This window comes from Anolis carolinensis, chromosome 3 (assembly GCF_035594765.1).
Source record: "Anolis carolinensis isolate JA03-04 chromosome 3, rAnoCar3.1.pri, whole genome shotgun sequence".
Lineage (NCBI taxonomy): Eukaryota > Metazoa > Chordata > Lepidosauria > Squamata > Dactyloidae > Anolis > Anolis carolinensis.
The window spans coordinates 205,252,914-205,271,667 of NC_085843.1; the positions used below are offsets into that span (position 1 = coordinate 205,252,914).

Below are 18,754 nucleotides of genomic sequence, written 5' to 3' on the forward strand. Positions count from 1 at the left end.
GTAGTGGTCTGTAGTTTGAACTAGGATTTTGTGAGATTTAACCATGCAAACCCACTGAGTGACCTTGAACAAATCAGCCTCAGCACAAGATAAAGACAAACTCCCTGTTAACAAATCTTGCCCAAGAAAACCACCTGATAGATCCACCTTAGGTTTGCCCTAAGTTGGAAATGGTCCAAAGCACACAGTAAGAAACAAACTGCAAATCTCATGATTCCATGTGATGTTACCATGGCAGTTGTGGAATGCATCACTATAACTGTGTGATATAAATGAAAAGTACACACAATAATGCATAGTTTAATGAAAATAACAGAGAAAAGTGCATTATAGAGAATGATTTCTTACCAAAAATGTCTGTTAGATCAGGTCACAAAGACATGTTATGTATTTTATATCCTAGCTTTCTCCTGGGATGGCATTTATGTACACAAAATATGTGAGATTTCATGTAAACCTTTTTTAAAAACCAAAATGTGCCTAGATCACATGTAATAAAAATGCTGGATTAAATCCAAGTTAAAATGAAATGAATATCTTGAAATGCTACACAACTTTGCAGAATAACATTATCAGTTTTGATGATATAATCTATAAAAACAAATAGTAATTTTTGTACCTTCCAAAATATAAAGCAATCACAAAATTTAGTCCACATTTCTTTTGTTTTCTCCCAGCTCCTTTGCAACAGTTGATAGTTTTTCACAAGTCATATCATAGCCACCACCAATGATGTGATGGCAAAAGGTAAATTGTTCTAATTGTTACAGAGGAGTAAAGTGCAAGAATTAGAAATGGGGTTGTTGCTGGTTTTGCCCTAATGGACCTTGCTTTAGGTTACTTATTTAGCTACCAAATATATAAAACAGTAAGTTCTTAATATTTGCTGGCTTCATCATAGACAATTTCCTCCTCTCCAGCCCCAGGCACTATTTGTTCCTACAGTGTGCCAAGATATGGTATTGTAGACTAGATTGGTGCCAGGATCAGTGGAAAACAGCTCAGTCTGGGGCAGCCCTAACAAACAACTATGCAGGTGAAGACCCAGTTAAGATGGTTGGGCCCTCGAGTAGTTTCAGCTTACCGTATGTAAGCTGTTATAGGAATGATGGCATGGAAATGAAAGGACGAAGTGGGGAGAAATAATGAATACATTACAAGGTGCTATAGAAAGCAGCCCAAACATATTCATATGTAAACACATTTTCAGCCTTGCGATTTCAATTAGAAACAGTCTGACGCCATGCATTTTTGTTCAGCAATTCAAGATCCAGTTTGGTGTAGTCACTTCGGCGTTGGACTAGGACTCTAGGACACCAGAGTTTGAATATCACTCGGAATGGAAATCCATTCAGTAACCTTGGGAAATTCACACACTCTAAGCCTAAGAGGACGAAAAGGCAAAAACCCTCTGAACAAAACTTGCCAAGAAAATCCTGCGATAGGATCACCATAAGTTTGAACAAACTTGAAGGTACACAACAAGGACTGGATACTTATGCAGATCTATATATTCAAGACCAGGGGTCCCCAAACTAAGGCCCGGGGGCCGGATGCGGCCCTCCGAGGCCATTTACCTGGCCCCCGCCCTCAGTTTTATAATATAATATATTGTATATACATATAATATTGATAATAGTATTACAATAATATTAATTATATATTCTATATTACATATAATATTACTAATAATATTACAGTATAGTGGTATAGTTCAATATAGTAATATATAATGCTAATATTGTGCTATGCTAATAATATAATATGTCGAATGTACATATAATATTGATAATAATATTATAATATAATACAATATAACACTAATAATAATACCATATAATAATATTAATTATATATTCTATATTACATATAATATTACTAATAATATTACAGTATAGTGGTATAGTTCAAGATAGTAATATATAATGCTAATATTGTGCTGTGCTAATAATATAATATATTGTATGTACATATAATTTGTAAGCCACTCTTGAGTCCCCTTTGGGGTGAGAAGGGTGTGATACAAATGTAGTAAATAAATGCAGTAAATAAATAATAAATAAATACATTTTAGACTTAGGCTCGCCCAAAGTCTGAAATGACTTGAAGGCACACAACAACAACAACAGCAACAACCCTAATTAACTTGACTATCTCATTGGCCAGAAGCAGGAGCACACTTCCCATTGAAATCCTGATCAATGTATGTTGGTTAAAATTGTTTTTATTTTTAAATATTGTATTGTTCTTTCATTGTTCTTGTTGTTGTTGTTGTTTTTGCACTACAAATAAGACATATGCAGTGTGCATCGGAATTTGTATTTTTTTCCAAATGATAATCTGGCCCCTCAACAGTCTGAAGGATTGTGGACCGGCCCTCGGCTTAAAAAGTTTGAGGACCCCAGCTCAAGACGGTTCCAGACAGCAGTAAAGTCCGCTTCAACCTGGATTTTAAAAACCCAGGTTGAGGTGGATTATAATCTGCACACTGTCCCAAAGGCCCGTGCTTTCCACAAGTGTTTTCTACATGTCCTCCCGGTACCTACCTAGAAAACATGAAGACAGTCCCCTCCCCCTCCCAAAACCCCTTAAAAATAGGAAGAAACAGTAGAAATAACTTACCAGCCTCCATTAGGCCTTTCAGCACAGTCCCTGGGATGTACCATTACGTGTAAAAAACCAAGGGGGAGCCAAATAGCTCCTGTCTCCCCCTTGGTTTTTTTGCGCGTAATGGTACATCCCGCAGACTGTGCTGTGAGCCCTAATGGAGGCCGGTAAGTTATTTTTACTGTTTCCCCCCATTTTTAAGGGATTTGGGGAGGGTTTAGGGCAATCTTGCACCTTCTGGGCTCTTAGAGCCCAGAAGGTGCGGTATGGGTCGCAGGGAAGCCCCAGGACTCCTTGTGGGCCTGTCCAAATAACTGAGGGCCCATCCACACAGGACGTTTATCCCAGGAGCTCTCAGTTCAAAATGGCAGGTGACCAAACAACGTCCCCTGAAAACACAGGACGAATCGCTACAAAGCTCTATAAAAGTGAGATTTTCAGTTGTCGGAATATTCTGGTTCTGACTGGAAAATACAGATATTCTAATCGTACATTCAGAAAATGTTTGTACACTCCAAAAATACGGGATTTTTAATGTTGGTTTGTTCCTGGGCTATACATGTCAATTTCTCATTGCTTTTATCCTGAAAAGATGGCAAAAGTTGATTAGAGGGAGAAAACTTTGTCCTGGCAAGAGAAACTTCATCCTCCACACATTTAATGAAGTTTGGACCACTACTTTCAAAATCAGGACTACACTATTAAACAGGAACTGACACTTTCAAGCCAGGAACAGAACTTCATCATTCGTATCATTCAGAGACTGCATGGCCATCTGTCCAGGCAGGTTTGGTTGTGTATTTGTGTCTGGGAACAATGGGGAGATGTTCCTGGGTTATATATGTCTGTTCCTCATTGCTTTTATCATAAAAACCTGGGGAAAGTTGATTACATGTCAAAACCCAGGAACAAAACTCTTATATTTGCATCAGCACATTTAAAGGTGTTTTTTTTAAGCCGAAATTTCTGGTGGATGTCTTGCTGTGGCCATCTTGCAGGCTTCAAAATGTCATAACAAAGCCTAGATATAGGCAGAAATCCTGGGATCGACAGGTCTGTGTGCGGCCTGCTCTCAGGTCCTGGGTTTTTATCCCCTCATGAAAAACCCGTAATTTAGTGCTGTCTGGAAACGCCCTGTGTCTGGTTTTTAAAGGTGAGATTTAGGATGTGTCACTTCCGCCTTTGCATCAGGCTAAATTGAATGTTAATGGTAAAATGCTACAGTAAAAGGTTGCTTTTCATTGACTCTATACATTTAATTTGCATTACATGACACATAATTAGCAAAACAGTAGCAGGTCTATTATCCGCTTGCCAACAAAGCTTAACAAATCAATTCAGCTTTAATTCAAGAAGCTCAAATTCAAACATGAACTGTGGCCATGAATGGAATAGTTTTCACAGCCCTGCTTTTGAGTGGTGTAAACCTATTATCTATTGCAAATATCCCAGCATCCTCAGGAAGCATCATTACCTGTGTACACAAAGAGTTTTCTTTCACTGCTGTTTGCAGTGGGACATCATGTATAGCTGGGAAAGACCTTGGGAGTTAGTACTGTCTGCAGAAAGATATACAGAGCATTACAAAAGCATTACAAGCAATCAGTGTGGGTTGCATGTGAACTCTGCCGGTTGTAAAACTAAACACCTCCAATAAAACGGTTCTTCCAGAACATGTGCATACCATGTCAGACTGTGGCGGCACTTTTTTTTATTATATGGTCTCTTGTGAATGGATCTAGCTGCTTACTTCAATGTGCAACATTAGCATGAATCTGTACTTTATGTTTTGTATGCACATTGCACAGTTCTGCTTTGATTTGGCAAAAGTATAAAGATTTGCAAGGTCACGGTTTTATATTTCTATCCCTACAGTCACAGGGACAAACGTCTTTCCAGTCAACATTACATGGAATATTTTCAACAAGGCCTAATGTTTGGATATATTTAAAAATAGCAAAGAATAAAACCACTGCCCCCCTCCCTGCTCCAAAGCCAACAGTAGACTAAAGTGTAAAATTGGTTGTGATTAGCAGATCTCTTTCATTTCAGTGAGTTTAGTGTAAGTAGGATTAACAATGGATTTAGTCCCATGTTTTTTAAGGAATTTTGGTTATTACTATATTATTGTAAATCAAAACAACTGAGATGTGGTTGCTGCAGAGAAATGCTCATGTTCTTGAAATGTGATTATTCTTTTCCTAGAAACATTTGAGAATAGTGTCTGTGCAGATGTGCTCAGCTTTCATGCATATTCCAATCAATTAACAAAGGAAAAATTGAAGAATTCATTTAGCATGGGTTATTTTTTCAAATGAGCTTTTCTCTCTAGGGGTGAAAAACATCTATTTGTTATAGCACATGATCAAACTCACCAACATTCAGCTTGTATTGTTTTCTGGTTGTTCACTGAATAATAACGATAGCCTTGATTTTGAAGGCTTGTATTCTTAAGCATGTATTTGTGAGAAAATTTGTCAGAGAAAATAAGTGAATTACAGAAAAATATACATTCCCCTTAGCAGCTATAGTAGTTTGGACCTAAAAGTGCGCTACAGGCAGTCCCGAAGTTACAAACAAGATAGGTTCTGTAGCTTTGTTCTTAAGTTGAATTTGTATGTAGGTCGGAACAGTGGCATTTTTAAGTGTAACTCCAGCCACACACATATGCATGCATGTTTTGGATAGCATAGGGAAGGGTCTACTCCCCTGTGTGGTGTTTATTTTGCTATCTGTGCACCAGTTCAGAAGATTTTACCCCACTTTCTGTCCTTGTGATAGCTGGATTTTGAAAAAAAAAAAAAGCCTTGTGGAAACAAGGATTGGCAATAAAACTTCAGTAGAGACACCTTTTCCCCATGAAAACTCTTCCAGGAGTGAGCTTCCCTTCTGAGGGGTAGATTTTTCTCACTCGCTGTTGTTTCACCCCTGTTCTTAACTATGAGTCATTTGTAAGTCAGATGTTTGTACCTCAGGGACTGTCTGTATATGGTTTTAAAGTAAGGGCAGTCCCTTCCTTGTTTTCCTTGGATTAAACAAACAAACAAAAAAGGATCACAGTAGTAATCCCTTAACCAAAAGGGGGAAATAAACAAAATAAAGTGCAAATCTTGAACACTTTTTTAAAAATAGAAATCTGACTTTCTCCAAAAATGGCACTTGGTTTCCCTTTCACATTCTTGTACTGATTAAAATGAGCCACAGAAATGCTAAAAGAGTTATTGAGTGATTAAATAACAAGGAATAAATTTCATTTTGCAAAAAGTATACTTTCAAACATATTCAGTAGAATGATCATTGTGGCATGTCTTATTTTTCCGTTCATTTCTATATTTTTATTCACTATTATTCTTCTATTCTAGGTTGGCATTGTGCTCCATTATTCTACACTTGCTACAATGCTGTGGATTGGAGTCACTGCAAGGAATATTTATAAGCAAGTTACAAAAAAGCCTCAAACCTCCCAAAATAGTGACCAACCTTCTTATCCAAAACAGCCATTGCTCAGGTATGGGTGATTATTATCCTTCTGTGACGGTTGTTCTACAATTAATCTTTGGTGACCTCCAGTTCAGATCATAGTGGAAAATGTAAATATTGCTGTGTTTCTGAACAATGTAGTCATGGTTTGAAACCCAGTGTTTGTTAGAAAATGTTCAGAAATATACTAGTTGCTGTACTAAAAAATGATATCCCTTTTGTGTGATCTCCAGTGTCACTAGCTTAGTTGTATCACCCATATTTAAGGCAACATGTACAGTAGAGTGACGCTTATCCAACCTTCGTTTATCCAGTGTTCTGTATTATCCAATGCAGTCTGCCTTTTAGTAGTCTGGTTTTTTGTAGTCAATGTTTTCAATACATTGCAATGTATTGGTGCTAAATTCGTAAATACAGTAATTACTGCATAACATTACCTTGGATTGAACTGCTTTTTCTGTTGGTTTGTTGTAAAACATGATGTATTGGTGCTTAATTTGTAAAATCATAATGTAATTTGACGTTTAATAGGCTTTTCCTTCATCCTTCCTTATTATCCAACATTTTTGCTTATCCAACGTTCTGCTGGCTCATTTATGTTGGATAAGTGAGACTCTACTGTATTGCTTATATTTCTGTATTATTGCTTGTTCTAAGCCACCCCGACTCCTTTTGGAGAGGGGGGGGGGCATACATAAAATATTATAATAAAATGGTTGTTTATGTTTACATGCATCTTTGTTTGTGTCGAGAAGTCAAAGATATAGGGAAGAACCATATGAAGTAATTTCTTATAATCTGGAGAACTGAGGTATATAATGCAACTGGCAAGCTACATTTTTAGTGGTGGAAATTATTTGACAGTGAAGTTAAACGGAAGCCTGAATTGAACATCTCCCCTTATGCTTGTGTGCTCTATTCTCCTGTAACTTCTCTACCGATTCTTCCTGGTGCACTACAGCCATTCTTCAATTTCCTGGTGTATCCAGATTGAGTAATTTGATTCACCGGGAATCTATCTACACTGACCTGTTACCTGGGGCTGATCCACTAGGGTGTAAGCCAGATTGGCCTCGGGATGGTTTATACAGCCCTTTACTGGAGTACTGTGGAGGTGGGAGGGTATTTCAACTACCTAACAGTGCCAAATTCAGTTTGGCATCATTGGATGGCCATGCTTACTATCCCCTCCCAGTGGTCTTCAGGTGTGACACAGGTCCTGCAGGTCAGCCGTCATATTAGTGACATTGTGGGGTGACATGGGAAGGGGAGAGGAGAAATGGCCCCCTCCTTCCCCAATCACCTGGTTGCCTTGACATCACTGTAGCCAATGTTGACTGTTGTAACATGAAGGACAGGAGAAGATGATAAGTGCCTTCCCAAGCCCCAAAACCAGGTGATGGCAGTGTAAGCCAGGTCTCTTTCGGAACCAGCCCAACTATTTATTTGTTTGTTTTTTAAAAAAAATTAAATAAAATCTTTTTATTAAAACATTTGTTATACATCATTTTTTATACAGCAGACCCATAATATTCAATATTCAATCCAATACTTTTTTGCATCTACTATTATTTTCATACAAATATATTTTCTGTCCCATACCACCGTGCTCCCCTCCCCCCGGTCTACTTCTTTTATACATCCTCTGTCCAAAATTTCATTTTCTCTTGTGGAAGTAATTTTCCATTCTTCTTTTTTGAATCCTCTTTCAATAAATTTCTCCATACATCATCAAAATCATTTTGTTTCCATATCCCTCTTTTAACTTTTAATTTACATGCTGGCTTATCATTTATTGCCAATTTCCATACTTCCTTATACCACTATTCTATTTGTATTTTTATTTCCCTTTTCCAGTTCTTTGCTATAAGCAGTCTTGCTATTGGTAATAAATTTGATATCACATCTTTTTCCTCTTTTTTCAACTGTTTATTATTATATAAAGATAATAAAACTATACTAAGACTTCTTTCTATCTTGATATTCATTATATCTTCTATCTCTTTAAATACCTCTTCCCAAAATTTACTTACATATTTACATTGCCACCACATATGTATATATGTACCCACTTCTTGGCATACTCTCCAACAATTTTTTAAATAATTTTTGTTTATATTTGCTATTTTTATGGGTGTTAGATACCATTTCCATATCAACTTACAATAATTTTCTTTAACTTGTATTGATACATTTTTCAAATGTCTCTGTCTCCATAACTGTGACCACTCCATTTCATTTATTTTTTGTCCCTAAATCCCTAAATCCTCCTCCCAAATCTCCTTGAGATTGTTATTTTTTTATTTTTCCTTCATTTATTTCAATTAATATCTTATATATTTTACTTGGTAATCCTTTCAAATCTTTATGTTCCTCTCTTGTCTCTTCCATTTTGTATTAATTATTTAAATTGATTAAGTTTACTTCCATTTTTATTGGGTTTTTTTACCCAGTTTTTGATCCATTGCTCTAGTTGTATACAATGGAACCATGACAATCTTAAAACTTGCATTATAGAAAGCTAAATTCAAGAGTTAATTAGCTTTTAGATTATATATTTGTCAATGTTATTTGGAGGTTAGCTAAAACATAACTCTTAATAGTTGGGCATATGGGTTGGAGTTCTACATTCCTTTAGGCCAACTTGCTATCTCATTCATAGATACTAGAAAGACAGAAATGTAGATCTTTTAGACTCTCTTAAGTGTAAAGTATGACTTTCACATTGATTGTTCATTTCTCATTACAAAAATATTTCCAGGGCCTTTTTTCACGGTATGTCTAACATGGAAGAATAATAGGCAAGGGAATGGTATATGTTGATACCATAATTGCTTTTAATTAGTCGTGAAATTTTAAGTGTGGTGTCATATTAATGAGTAATTGCTGGATTGCTTAATGCTAATTCTAGTGCATTTTGGAAGCCAACCTTAAAGCTACCATGCTGTCTGTGGAATTGCTTATTCTTCCTTCCTTTATTGTATTTAAATCTTCATAGAATTAATTTGGGTCTTAATATATGTTTGATGGGTTTAGGAAAATTGGATTGTAAATATCATTACTCTTGTGGACAGCATACTCTGAATATTTTTGTTGATTATATGTCAACATCCTTAGATCAGCAGATCACCAAATTATCATCTTCTGTACTTGAGATATACATATAGATAAACCTGTGGCTTTAACATACTTTGTAGATACTTCTTGTGACTAATAGGAACCAGTAAAAACCAGCCATTCTACCTGAGATGGGGCAATTGCAGCTTTTCCATAGCTGGTTCCTTGGTGCAAAGTGTGGGCCACTAATGAAAAACTTAGATCATTTGCATCCAACTTTTGGTCCTCCAAGTGTTTGGGATTCTAACTCCCAGAATCCCTGCCCAACATCTCGAATACTCGGGAATTCTGGGAGCTGATGTTCAAAGCACTTGGAGATCAAAAGTTGGATATCACTGACCTAAACATAGAGTATGCACTCTGTTGGAAATTATCCAAAAGCATTGGACCTACAGTAACACTCATCCAGCAAGCCCACCTCCAAATGAAAGCATTCACGTACTATATTTTAAATCTGCTTTATAACCATACAGCTTTTATATAAAGTCTAAAGAAAAAGGCAGCATTCCTCTGTTGATTTTTAAATCCACCAAAATGAGAAGCACTGTTTTCACTGAGAATTTGGCTTTGTGATTCATTAAAATGTTCCTCACACAGTAGTTTATGATAAATTGCCAGTTTCATATGCTGCAGCTTATTAATGTAAAAGATTATTTCAGGTTGCAGGGACCCAGCGTACTGTGTATTTAGCTATTTCTTTTCCTAGTACAGTTGGAGAAAAACAAACAAATGGGTTTCTGAAAAGATTTCTCTAATTAGACCTCTGTTGGAATCATCATTTCACAAGCACAGGCCTATAGTATTAAATAATTACACATTGTTGCTATTAGAATGGGAGCAAAAGCATTACCTTTTATACCACAGACCTAGAGGTAATTGTTTAATGCCTCTCTAAATTATTTTGTGATTTTCTCACTAAGGACATCATTAGCCCTAGAGGCTGAACCTCAAAAATATTTAATTCTAATATAATTCAGTAATACTGAGTGCTCTGCTAAGCAATACAGACGAATCTATTTTGTTTTACCGAAAAAATCAGCACATAATGTGGAAAATTCTAAATGTCCTCCAAACATTATCATGCCTTTAATTGGCAATTAGTCTTTCATTTTGAAATTATTATTAGTGTTTCTATAGTCACTTAATACAACTGAATTTTTCAAAAGTTAAATTTCATAATATTTGGAGTTGACCGTCTATATTACTCCACCAAGTCCATCAGAGATGCTTGTTTTGAAATTGTCTCCAAAAGTTCATATTTTCATGCACTTCAAATCTGGAGTGAAGCTACTGTATACTTGCAGATACAATCAAATGTTTTATAAGAATACAAATACAAATCCTTCCAGCAAGGCTCTGTATTATTTATTTATTTATTTATTTCTCTATTTATTTAGTATTCCCAAACTTATTAGTGCTCCTTTTACTGTATGGACTTACGTCTTTATTGTTGAAGACTGTTGGGAAATCTATGTTTCTTTAAGACACTTTGTAAATTGCATATGTTTGCTCTGAAAAGAAATGGGTAGCACTGCAGAAAATGCCATTCAAATGTGCCATTATCAGTTTCAAATACTTGCATATGTAGCAATCACTGCCTACATTGCAGAAAGCACCAAGGTCTCAGATTTCTGCTTGTAGGCATCTGTTTATATTTATTAGACTTGTACAACCATAATCCTCTAAGGAAAAATAGGTGAACAGTTTAGAAACTGTTGCATGATTATTATAAATATCCATGCAGCATGTCTTACAATAGAAATAGATGAGCAGAAGCTTGGCTTTTCTTCACCTTATATCAGTAGTCAGTGTTGTATATTTGTGTTTTCTAAGCTACTTTATAATGTTTTTCCCCCTTTCATTCAGCAACTGATTATTATGTGGTCTCAGTAACATCTAACTTAATCTTCTTGTTAAATTGTGATAATGAAAAAAAATCTGCTTTATACTGCAGTGCTTAGTAATATTAAATTAATGGTACGAGGACTTTCTTTCAATATGAACTTCCAAACATATTTTCCTAGAGCCATAGAAAAAGTGAGAAAACAGCCCTTGGGAAAAGACTGTTCAGTTCTGCTTCCTCATATTTTCATCAGAAATCTGAAGAATGGGTATTTAGAACACTCGGTGTCTGATTTTGTATGAATGCTGCTAAACAGAACTAGACATGGTTAGTATTAGTATTCTACCAAGCAATGCAAAGGATGTCCAAATAAAATTGAAAGAGAATACTGTCTGGAAAACTGCCAGGGAAAGTGTACTATACTGAGCCAATGGACCAGTAATCTGACTTAAAATAAGGGAACTTCCCATGGAGTATGGTGGAGTCTCCTTCCCTGGAGGACTCTTACAACTCTATGATTCTGTGTTCCTAATTAATTTGGTTAAACATCTTCCTTCCAAACTGAATCACGGATAAAGCTGTACTGTGAGCATAAGAAACACTTACCTAAAGCTCCTGATGTATAATGAGCTGCAAGATGTCTTAAACCATCTCTTCATTCCAATGCCTTGGGGTGTTTGAGTACATTCAAGATATCTTGGCAATGAAATAACTATCGCTCAAATCCAGGACAATGACAGTGGAGAAAAACTTTGGTTCTCTCAATAGCACAAATAACAATGTATTTGCTCTTGTGTATGCCTGGACTTGGGCATATTGTTATGCAATTATTTCTACAAAATATGGTGCAACCTCTTCTACAGCTGGAAGCTGTGCTGAATTCTCTGGACTTGCATGATATCCTAAGGATCTTATCACATTGGCTATTGGATTCGCCCCACATCGTGGAGAATCCTAAAAGGGAGCATGGAGAAGCTGTCGCCGAATCGCCCGACTCACCACTAGCCCCATTCCATGGGGGAAGCATCTGCTGCCCAGATTCCCTCCATTGTTTTAAAGACAGCACAAAAAGCCTCACATATTGCTGTCGCCGTGGCATATGCTATTGCTCTCCCCTTCTGCCATTAATCCGGGCTGGAAGTAGATATGTGTCGTGTAATAGGCACTGTGGTTGAGAGGGGAGAGCAAGCGGCGTACGACTGGCAAATTACCCCATCTGATGAGGTTGAAAATTAGATGATGGTGAGTACAATATGATTTCTTCTAGTGTAATAATACTATTGGAAACTAGCCTGTGCGTTATCAACATATGTGGCCAAAGTATTCTAGGGTGAGCATATTGTGGAGAGGCATCTGGTTGTCTATACTTTTCATGTCAAATGGTAAAGAGGATTTTACTAGACTAAATACAGCTTGTGATCGTCAACTGGCTGCTCGTGTGAGCTGTCAATGGTGTTGCCGGGTCAGAACTATCAAAGGTCATGAAATTTCAGGGTCTCAGACTAAGATCTAGGAATGACATCATGTGATACCACAATCAGCAAGCCCTGGTGGTGCTATTAAGCATCATACATGAAACATTAACCACATTATGCCTTCTATTTATTTTAAATGGAAAATCCATTTTTCAAGACAGGGATCATGCCTTGAAATTCGTACCCTGAAATTCTTCCCCTTCTCTCTGAGAAGATGTTCTAGGACCTGTGACAGAGCCAGGCCCTGAGATCTGGGACCTCTAAGTCTAAGAGCAGATAAAAAAGTAGTTTGGATTTTTGATCAGAACTGTGTGGTTTGGTGAGATTCAGAACAGGTGGCCTTGAGTTAATATTTTATTAGGAATTGTGATTTGTACTTTGCAACCAAAATTCATTTCTCATGAATATTGGTGCCCTGTTCTGATGTTACACCTAAGCAAGGGATTTCAACATACATAGAGCATGGAGCTTTTATGCCGGGCCTTTCATTATTTCCCCCAGTCTTCCCACATGGTATGAGAACATCTGAAAGATGTGTTTCAGCCAGCTCCATGGTAGAAGACTGGCTTTTGTATTTCTTTTACTTTCAAGCATTCAGTCAGTTTTCTTGTTCCATATAGTCATTTCTAAAGATATGGGTCTTTAGAATTTGGGTCTTTGCACTAGGAAAGCAAAGACCCAAATTCCCAGAACGATGCAGGTCCCCAATAGTATTTCCTTAACAGCATGAACTTCTGCCCATATAGGTGGACCTAATGTCTCTTATTTGGGCTTTAGGTTGCAGAACAGATGTCCATGGTTAGGTAATTAATGCTGTAATGGCAGGTTTGCACATATATCTACTTCACCATTGGTGAAAGCAGAATCAAATGTACAGTATGTCTCAGGCTTTAATTCAGATAGTTCTCATCTATGTAAAAAAAACTTTTTAAATGAGCTTCTCCTTTATGCAAGTAATTGTAATGCATATTTTAGATAATTTTAAATTGTATTGTAATTAGCCCAATTCATTAATGAAATTTGTAGCAATTCTTATGGATTCTCAGGCTTTCATATTGCTTGAATAGTAAAAGTCAATAGAGAGATGCTGAGTATGTCACTTCTAGACATAATTCTATACTTTTCAAGAGCTCTTATAGCACTTGGATTGAAATTTAAAACACAAGCCAAGAAACCCAATCCAAAATGCAGATGAACAATGTTCATAAAAATGAATTTTTGCTATAGAGTTTGAACTAAAATAATTTAAAATAGTTCTGTGTTCTTGGAAGCAGAGTATAACCACACTGCACAATTATAGTGACTTAATACCTCTTTTACTACTGTGGCTACATCCTGTAAAATCTGGATTTTGTAGTTCTCTGCCAGAAAACTTTTGAATTGTAGTTCAGGGAAGAAGGCTAGAGAGTTCCAAGCATGTCACCAAATGAGAAATCCTACAGGATGAATCCATGCTAGTTACAAAGGTAGACAAGTATCATAATTAATAGTATTCCACAGTATCGTTTTTTAAAAAGAAGGAAACATAATTTAAGGAAATGATATGTTGATATAATGAAACATTTTTTCTCCAGTAATTTATATCACAGAACTAATCTTTTAGTAGCTTTGTTCTAAAATAAATTAAACAGTGTGTTGTCATCCACACTCTGATTGACTTCTGCTGGGAGACTGAAAGCTGTTTTGTTTTTCTGCTTTCACAGTACCACAAAAGACAGTTGAATGCTGCAGGAGAAACAGTTGGACTTAGGGACAAGCCCAAACTCCAGATATCTGAAGGAAGAATGATGACAGAGAAGGAGAAATCAATACACTAGTTGGTCAGTACAGTATAGAGCAGGCATGGGCAAACCCAGGCCCGGGGATCAGAAAAGGCCCCTTAGGCTATTTTCTCAGGACTTCCTATGTCTCACCATCCTATCCTTCCTTCCTTCTCTCTTTCCTTCCTTCCTTCCCTCCCTCCTTTCTTCCCTTCCACCCTTTCCTCCCTCCTTCTCTCTCGCCCTCTTTCTCCCTCCCTCCCTCCATAACCTTCCACCCTTCCTTCATTCCATCCTTCCCTTCCACTTTCTGCCTCCAAAAGTGAAGAGGGAGGGGGAAAGGACAGGGAGGAGGTTTGGGGAGAATTCCCTCCCTCCCAGCCTACCCAGCCCGCTCACCTCGCTCTGACCCGCCATGTGGCCCCCAAGTTAGAAAGTTTGCCCATGCGTGGTATAGAAGATACCAGTGTGCAAGAACCACATAGTGAAGGCATCAATAGGATATTATTTTGGTATAGTGGTGGTTCTGGAGCCTTCTAAAGTTCATCAAACTGCTCCACTGCAACATTGCCCTTGGTGATCTGGCCTCTAAAGCAGCAGGTGAATAAGTTCATTGCTGCTGCAGATTTAATGCACAGCTTCAAATCAGAGGTTCATAGCATGATGCAATGTCTGAGGAATGGCACAATGAAGCATTTGGAGCAGTTGTATCAGAGGATGAAGTATGCCCAACTATTACACTCACTGTAGACAAACAAAGAAGCAAGAAAATAAAAGATATAACTGGCAGAAAGATGAAGGTTATTATCTTGTGCTGGAATAATTATATTATGCATCTGTTGCAAATACTGTAAAATGGCCTATTGCTAGGACATCCACCATGTGTCTTCATATTTGGTTTTGGAGTACATGAGTTCTGTCCTTAAATCTGAAATCTAATTCCTACTCACAGCTAAAAAGAACCCATTGAATCAGTTGCTGAATGATAAGTCTCAGTAATTCAACAGGTCTACACTAATGGGACTAGCACTGGATTTAGCACTGGATGTTTTGTACTGTGTATACATAAATTTGTAATTAATGATGTTTGGCTAGGGATAATATTAATATCCTAAATGCCTGGAGAATTTCTGTAAATGAAAACTTGGTAAATGTTTTCAATAACCAGGAATTTTGAAAAGGATTACTTTTTTTAAATCAGACAGCTTGCTATTAAAGATCCCTTAATTGAAGACTATCAGTCCAAATGTAAAGGAGAAAGCTTTTTGATTATTTTGATCCTGCAATTTGCATTTTGAACTTTGTGACTCATATGCAACCAAACATTTAATGTAGGATTGAATTGGGCAAGCCATAGCACACTTACTTTGAAAAGTCAAGGTGACCTTTAGCATCTCCTATTGAAATTACATCCTTGGATTATCAGTTTAAAACAAGTACTACAGCTAAAATAATATTCTTTCTAAAGGTATCTTTAAAATCCTCTTATGTAAATGTTGATACTGAATACTCATTATCTGCTCCCTAAATATTTGAATATTAGCTGAACACTTAAGGTTGTTGTATCCAGCTGGTGTCCCACTGCAAGTGGAAGTTTCTTTGGGTGGAGGCTTCCATCAACAGAATGTCTCCTCTTTATGCACTATTTGACTATTCTCACTTCTTTTTTGTTGCTTTTCACCTCTGTATTGTTCCTACTGTGTTCCATGTATTTTTCTTTACTTGTTGCTAGGACACTGGCTCTTTCTCCACAGATCCTGCCTTTAATCCTTCTTCTTCATCGGTGTCATCCTCTTAACTTCATTTTTTCTGCTTTCCCTGTGTTCTTGAAATAGCCACTTTGTTGGCAACCCTAACATTATCTAATCTGTTTCTAACCTTGCTGTCTATCATCAGGGCAGCTTAGATGTTGCCAGCTCCCACTGATGATGCCATCAGAAGGCTTGGTGACTCAAGATTATTCCAGAGCAATTGCATCACTACATCTTGGGGAACAAGTGGCCCTGCTGCTTCTTGGTGACAGCTGGCAACTACCTTGGCCCCTTGTTGACTCAGAAAATGAGAATACTTTTTAAAAAATCATTTTTTTTAGTGCCAATGTACTTTGCTGCAGCCAAATCAAACATATTTTCTTGACAAGAAGTATGCTATTTGGTCACATTTTAAAATCTGCTTTTAAAATCCAACATTTAAAAGAAGTAAGCATTAGCTGTCTAACACACAAAAGTATTCTAATAACTTCATATTCTAATAAGTTCATATTACACATTTTTAAAAGGGTATTCCCAAATATTCACCTGTTTTACCTCCCACTATGAGATTTCCCTAGTGATAATTAATTCAGCAACCAGACTGGAAAAAATTACACCTCTGTTTACCTTCAGATGACCAAGCATAACACAAAGTATGGTGAATGCAAGATGAGGGAAAACACATGTTGTGGCAAACAGATGTATCTCACCACAAGATGCCAAGATGCAGCATTCCTTCAAACTTTCAGAAGCCTTAGGAGCTTCCGTGGATTTTTGAGTTGATTTTGCTACCCAACTGAGTATTGTATTCATTTAAATGATGCCTGCCAACAAGGCTGGGTGTGGGTTTATTTATTTCGTGTCAAAAGCATTGCATAACAAATACATTTTAAAATGATGAAAAAAGGAAATCACAAGCAACTAAATAGTTTTAGACCAAAAACGGGCAACGGCAACCGCATTGTCCATAGCTTTAAACAATTCCTCCTCCGTGCATGAGGCAGGACATTGTGGGCAAGCATACATATACGGAGTTGTTTGTTCTGCTCCACAGTCACACAAGGTGGAGGATTCCTCCAGGTAGTGCCACCTTGCCAAGTTGTCTTTAGATCTGCCCACTCCACTTCTGAGTCTGTTCAGGGACTTCCAAGTTGCCCATTCTTGGTTTGCCCCTGGAGGAAGACCCTCATGGGGGGCCATCCAGTTAGAATTGCCAGGTTTAGCTGCCCAGAGGGACACACTTGCTGCTGCTGGAGGAACATCAAGAGGAGTGGTGGTTCTCATGAAGCCCTTCCTTGATTTGAGTCTGGTGGGAGGAGGCTGATAGTCATGCAGTGGGTGGCTTTCACAATGTTCGACCTTATTTCTCTCTCAGTTAGCAGCTACTTCCCGTCGCACGTCAGGAGGGGCAATGCCAGCTAACTTGTAGAGTTTATCAACAGGTGTAGGTTTAAGGCATCCTGTAATTAGTCTGCATATTTCATTTAGTGCTATGTCCACCTGCTTCGCATGGGCAGACTTTTGCCAGACAGGACAGGCGTACTCAGCAGTTGAGTAAGACAAGGCCAGGGCTGATGTTCTTATTACTTGTGGGTCTGCACCTCCATGTGCTGCCCGTCAGTTTCCGCAGGATGTTGCGTGCAGCTACTTTGTGCTTGGTGTTCATGCAGTGTTTCCTATATGTTAGTGTTCGATCTAAGGTGACACCAAGATATTTAGGATGGAAATAGTGTTCAAGCTTTTGGCCTTCCCAAGTAACTTTCAGTTTCCTGTTGGCTTCACAATTACGTAGGTGGAAAGCACACACTTGTGTCTTGCCAGGGTTAGGCTTCAGGTGGTTCTCTTTGTAGTAGCTGGAGAGATGTTTCAAGGCATTAGTGAGTTGCTTTTCAGCTGTTTCAAAATCTTTTTCTTGTGTTGTGAGGCCAAGGTCATCAGCATATATAAAGCTCTTTGTGAGTGGTGGTTGTGGCTGATCATTCGTGAAGATGTTAAGAATGCTGCCTTGGGGTAAACCATTCTTTTGCCTCCTCCATCTGCTTTTCTGGCCCTGAAACTCCACATAGAAGCTGCGGTTTTCTTGGAGGGTCTGGACAGTTTTTGTAAAGTCAAAGTCCCAGGTGATATGGTAGACTTTATGCAGCATTTTTCATAGCCTTCCTCGATATGTTCAGTCAGATGAAGAATTTGACCTGTACAGTTCTTCCCTGGTCTGAAACCTGCTTGTTGTGCAATAAGCTTGGGTTCGACAACAGGTCCTAGTCATAGAATCATAGAATAGTAGAGTTGGAAGAGACCTTATGGGCCATCTAGTCCAACCCCCCGCTAAGAAGCAGGAAATCGCATTCAAAGCACCCCCGACAGATGGCCATCCAGCCTTTGCTTAAAAGCCTCCAAAGAAGGAGCCTCCACCACAGTCCGGGGAAGAGAGTTCCACTGTCGAACAGCCCTCACAGTGAGGAAGTTCTTCCTGATGTTCAGGTGGAATCTCCTTTCCTGTAGTTTGAAGTCATTGTTCTGTGTCCTAGTCAATTTAATAGCATCCTCTCATAGACTTCCTATAGATGACATAAGAGGGAGATTGGGCGATAGTTCCTGGCATTGGAGGCATGTTCTGGCACCCTGTTGATTTTAATCTTTATTCTGCTGCAGTTAGTTTTCCCATTCTGAATTAGCTGGTGAGCTATCTGGTCTGGTGTCACGTTTGCGTGTCCATGGTTG

General features: G+C 37.9%; 1 protein-coding gene across 7 annotated transcripts in view; it reads left to right on the top strand.

Moving 5' to 3' along the window:
• The window catches only part of adgra1 (adhesion G protein-coupled receptor A1), a 492,840-nt gene that overhangs the window by 406,138 nt on the left and 67,948 nt on the right, over positions 1 to 18,754 (top strand). For 6 of the 7 annotated variants that reach the window (XM_062976121.1, XM_062976119.1, XM_062976120.1 and 3 more), the window contains one exon: positions 5,970 to 6,115. In XM_062976121.1, coding sequence (XP_062832191.1) covers positions 5,970 to 6,115 — 146 coding nt within the window. Of the gene's footprint in view, positions 1 to 1,354; positions 1,475 to 5,969; positions 6,116 to 18,754 lie in introns of those variants that run through there. The other variant, XM_062976123.1, reaches the window with a different exon arrangement.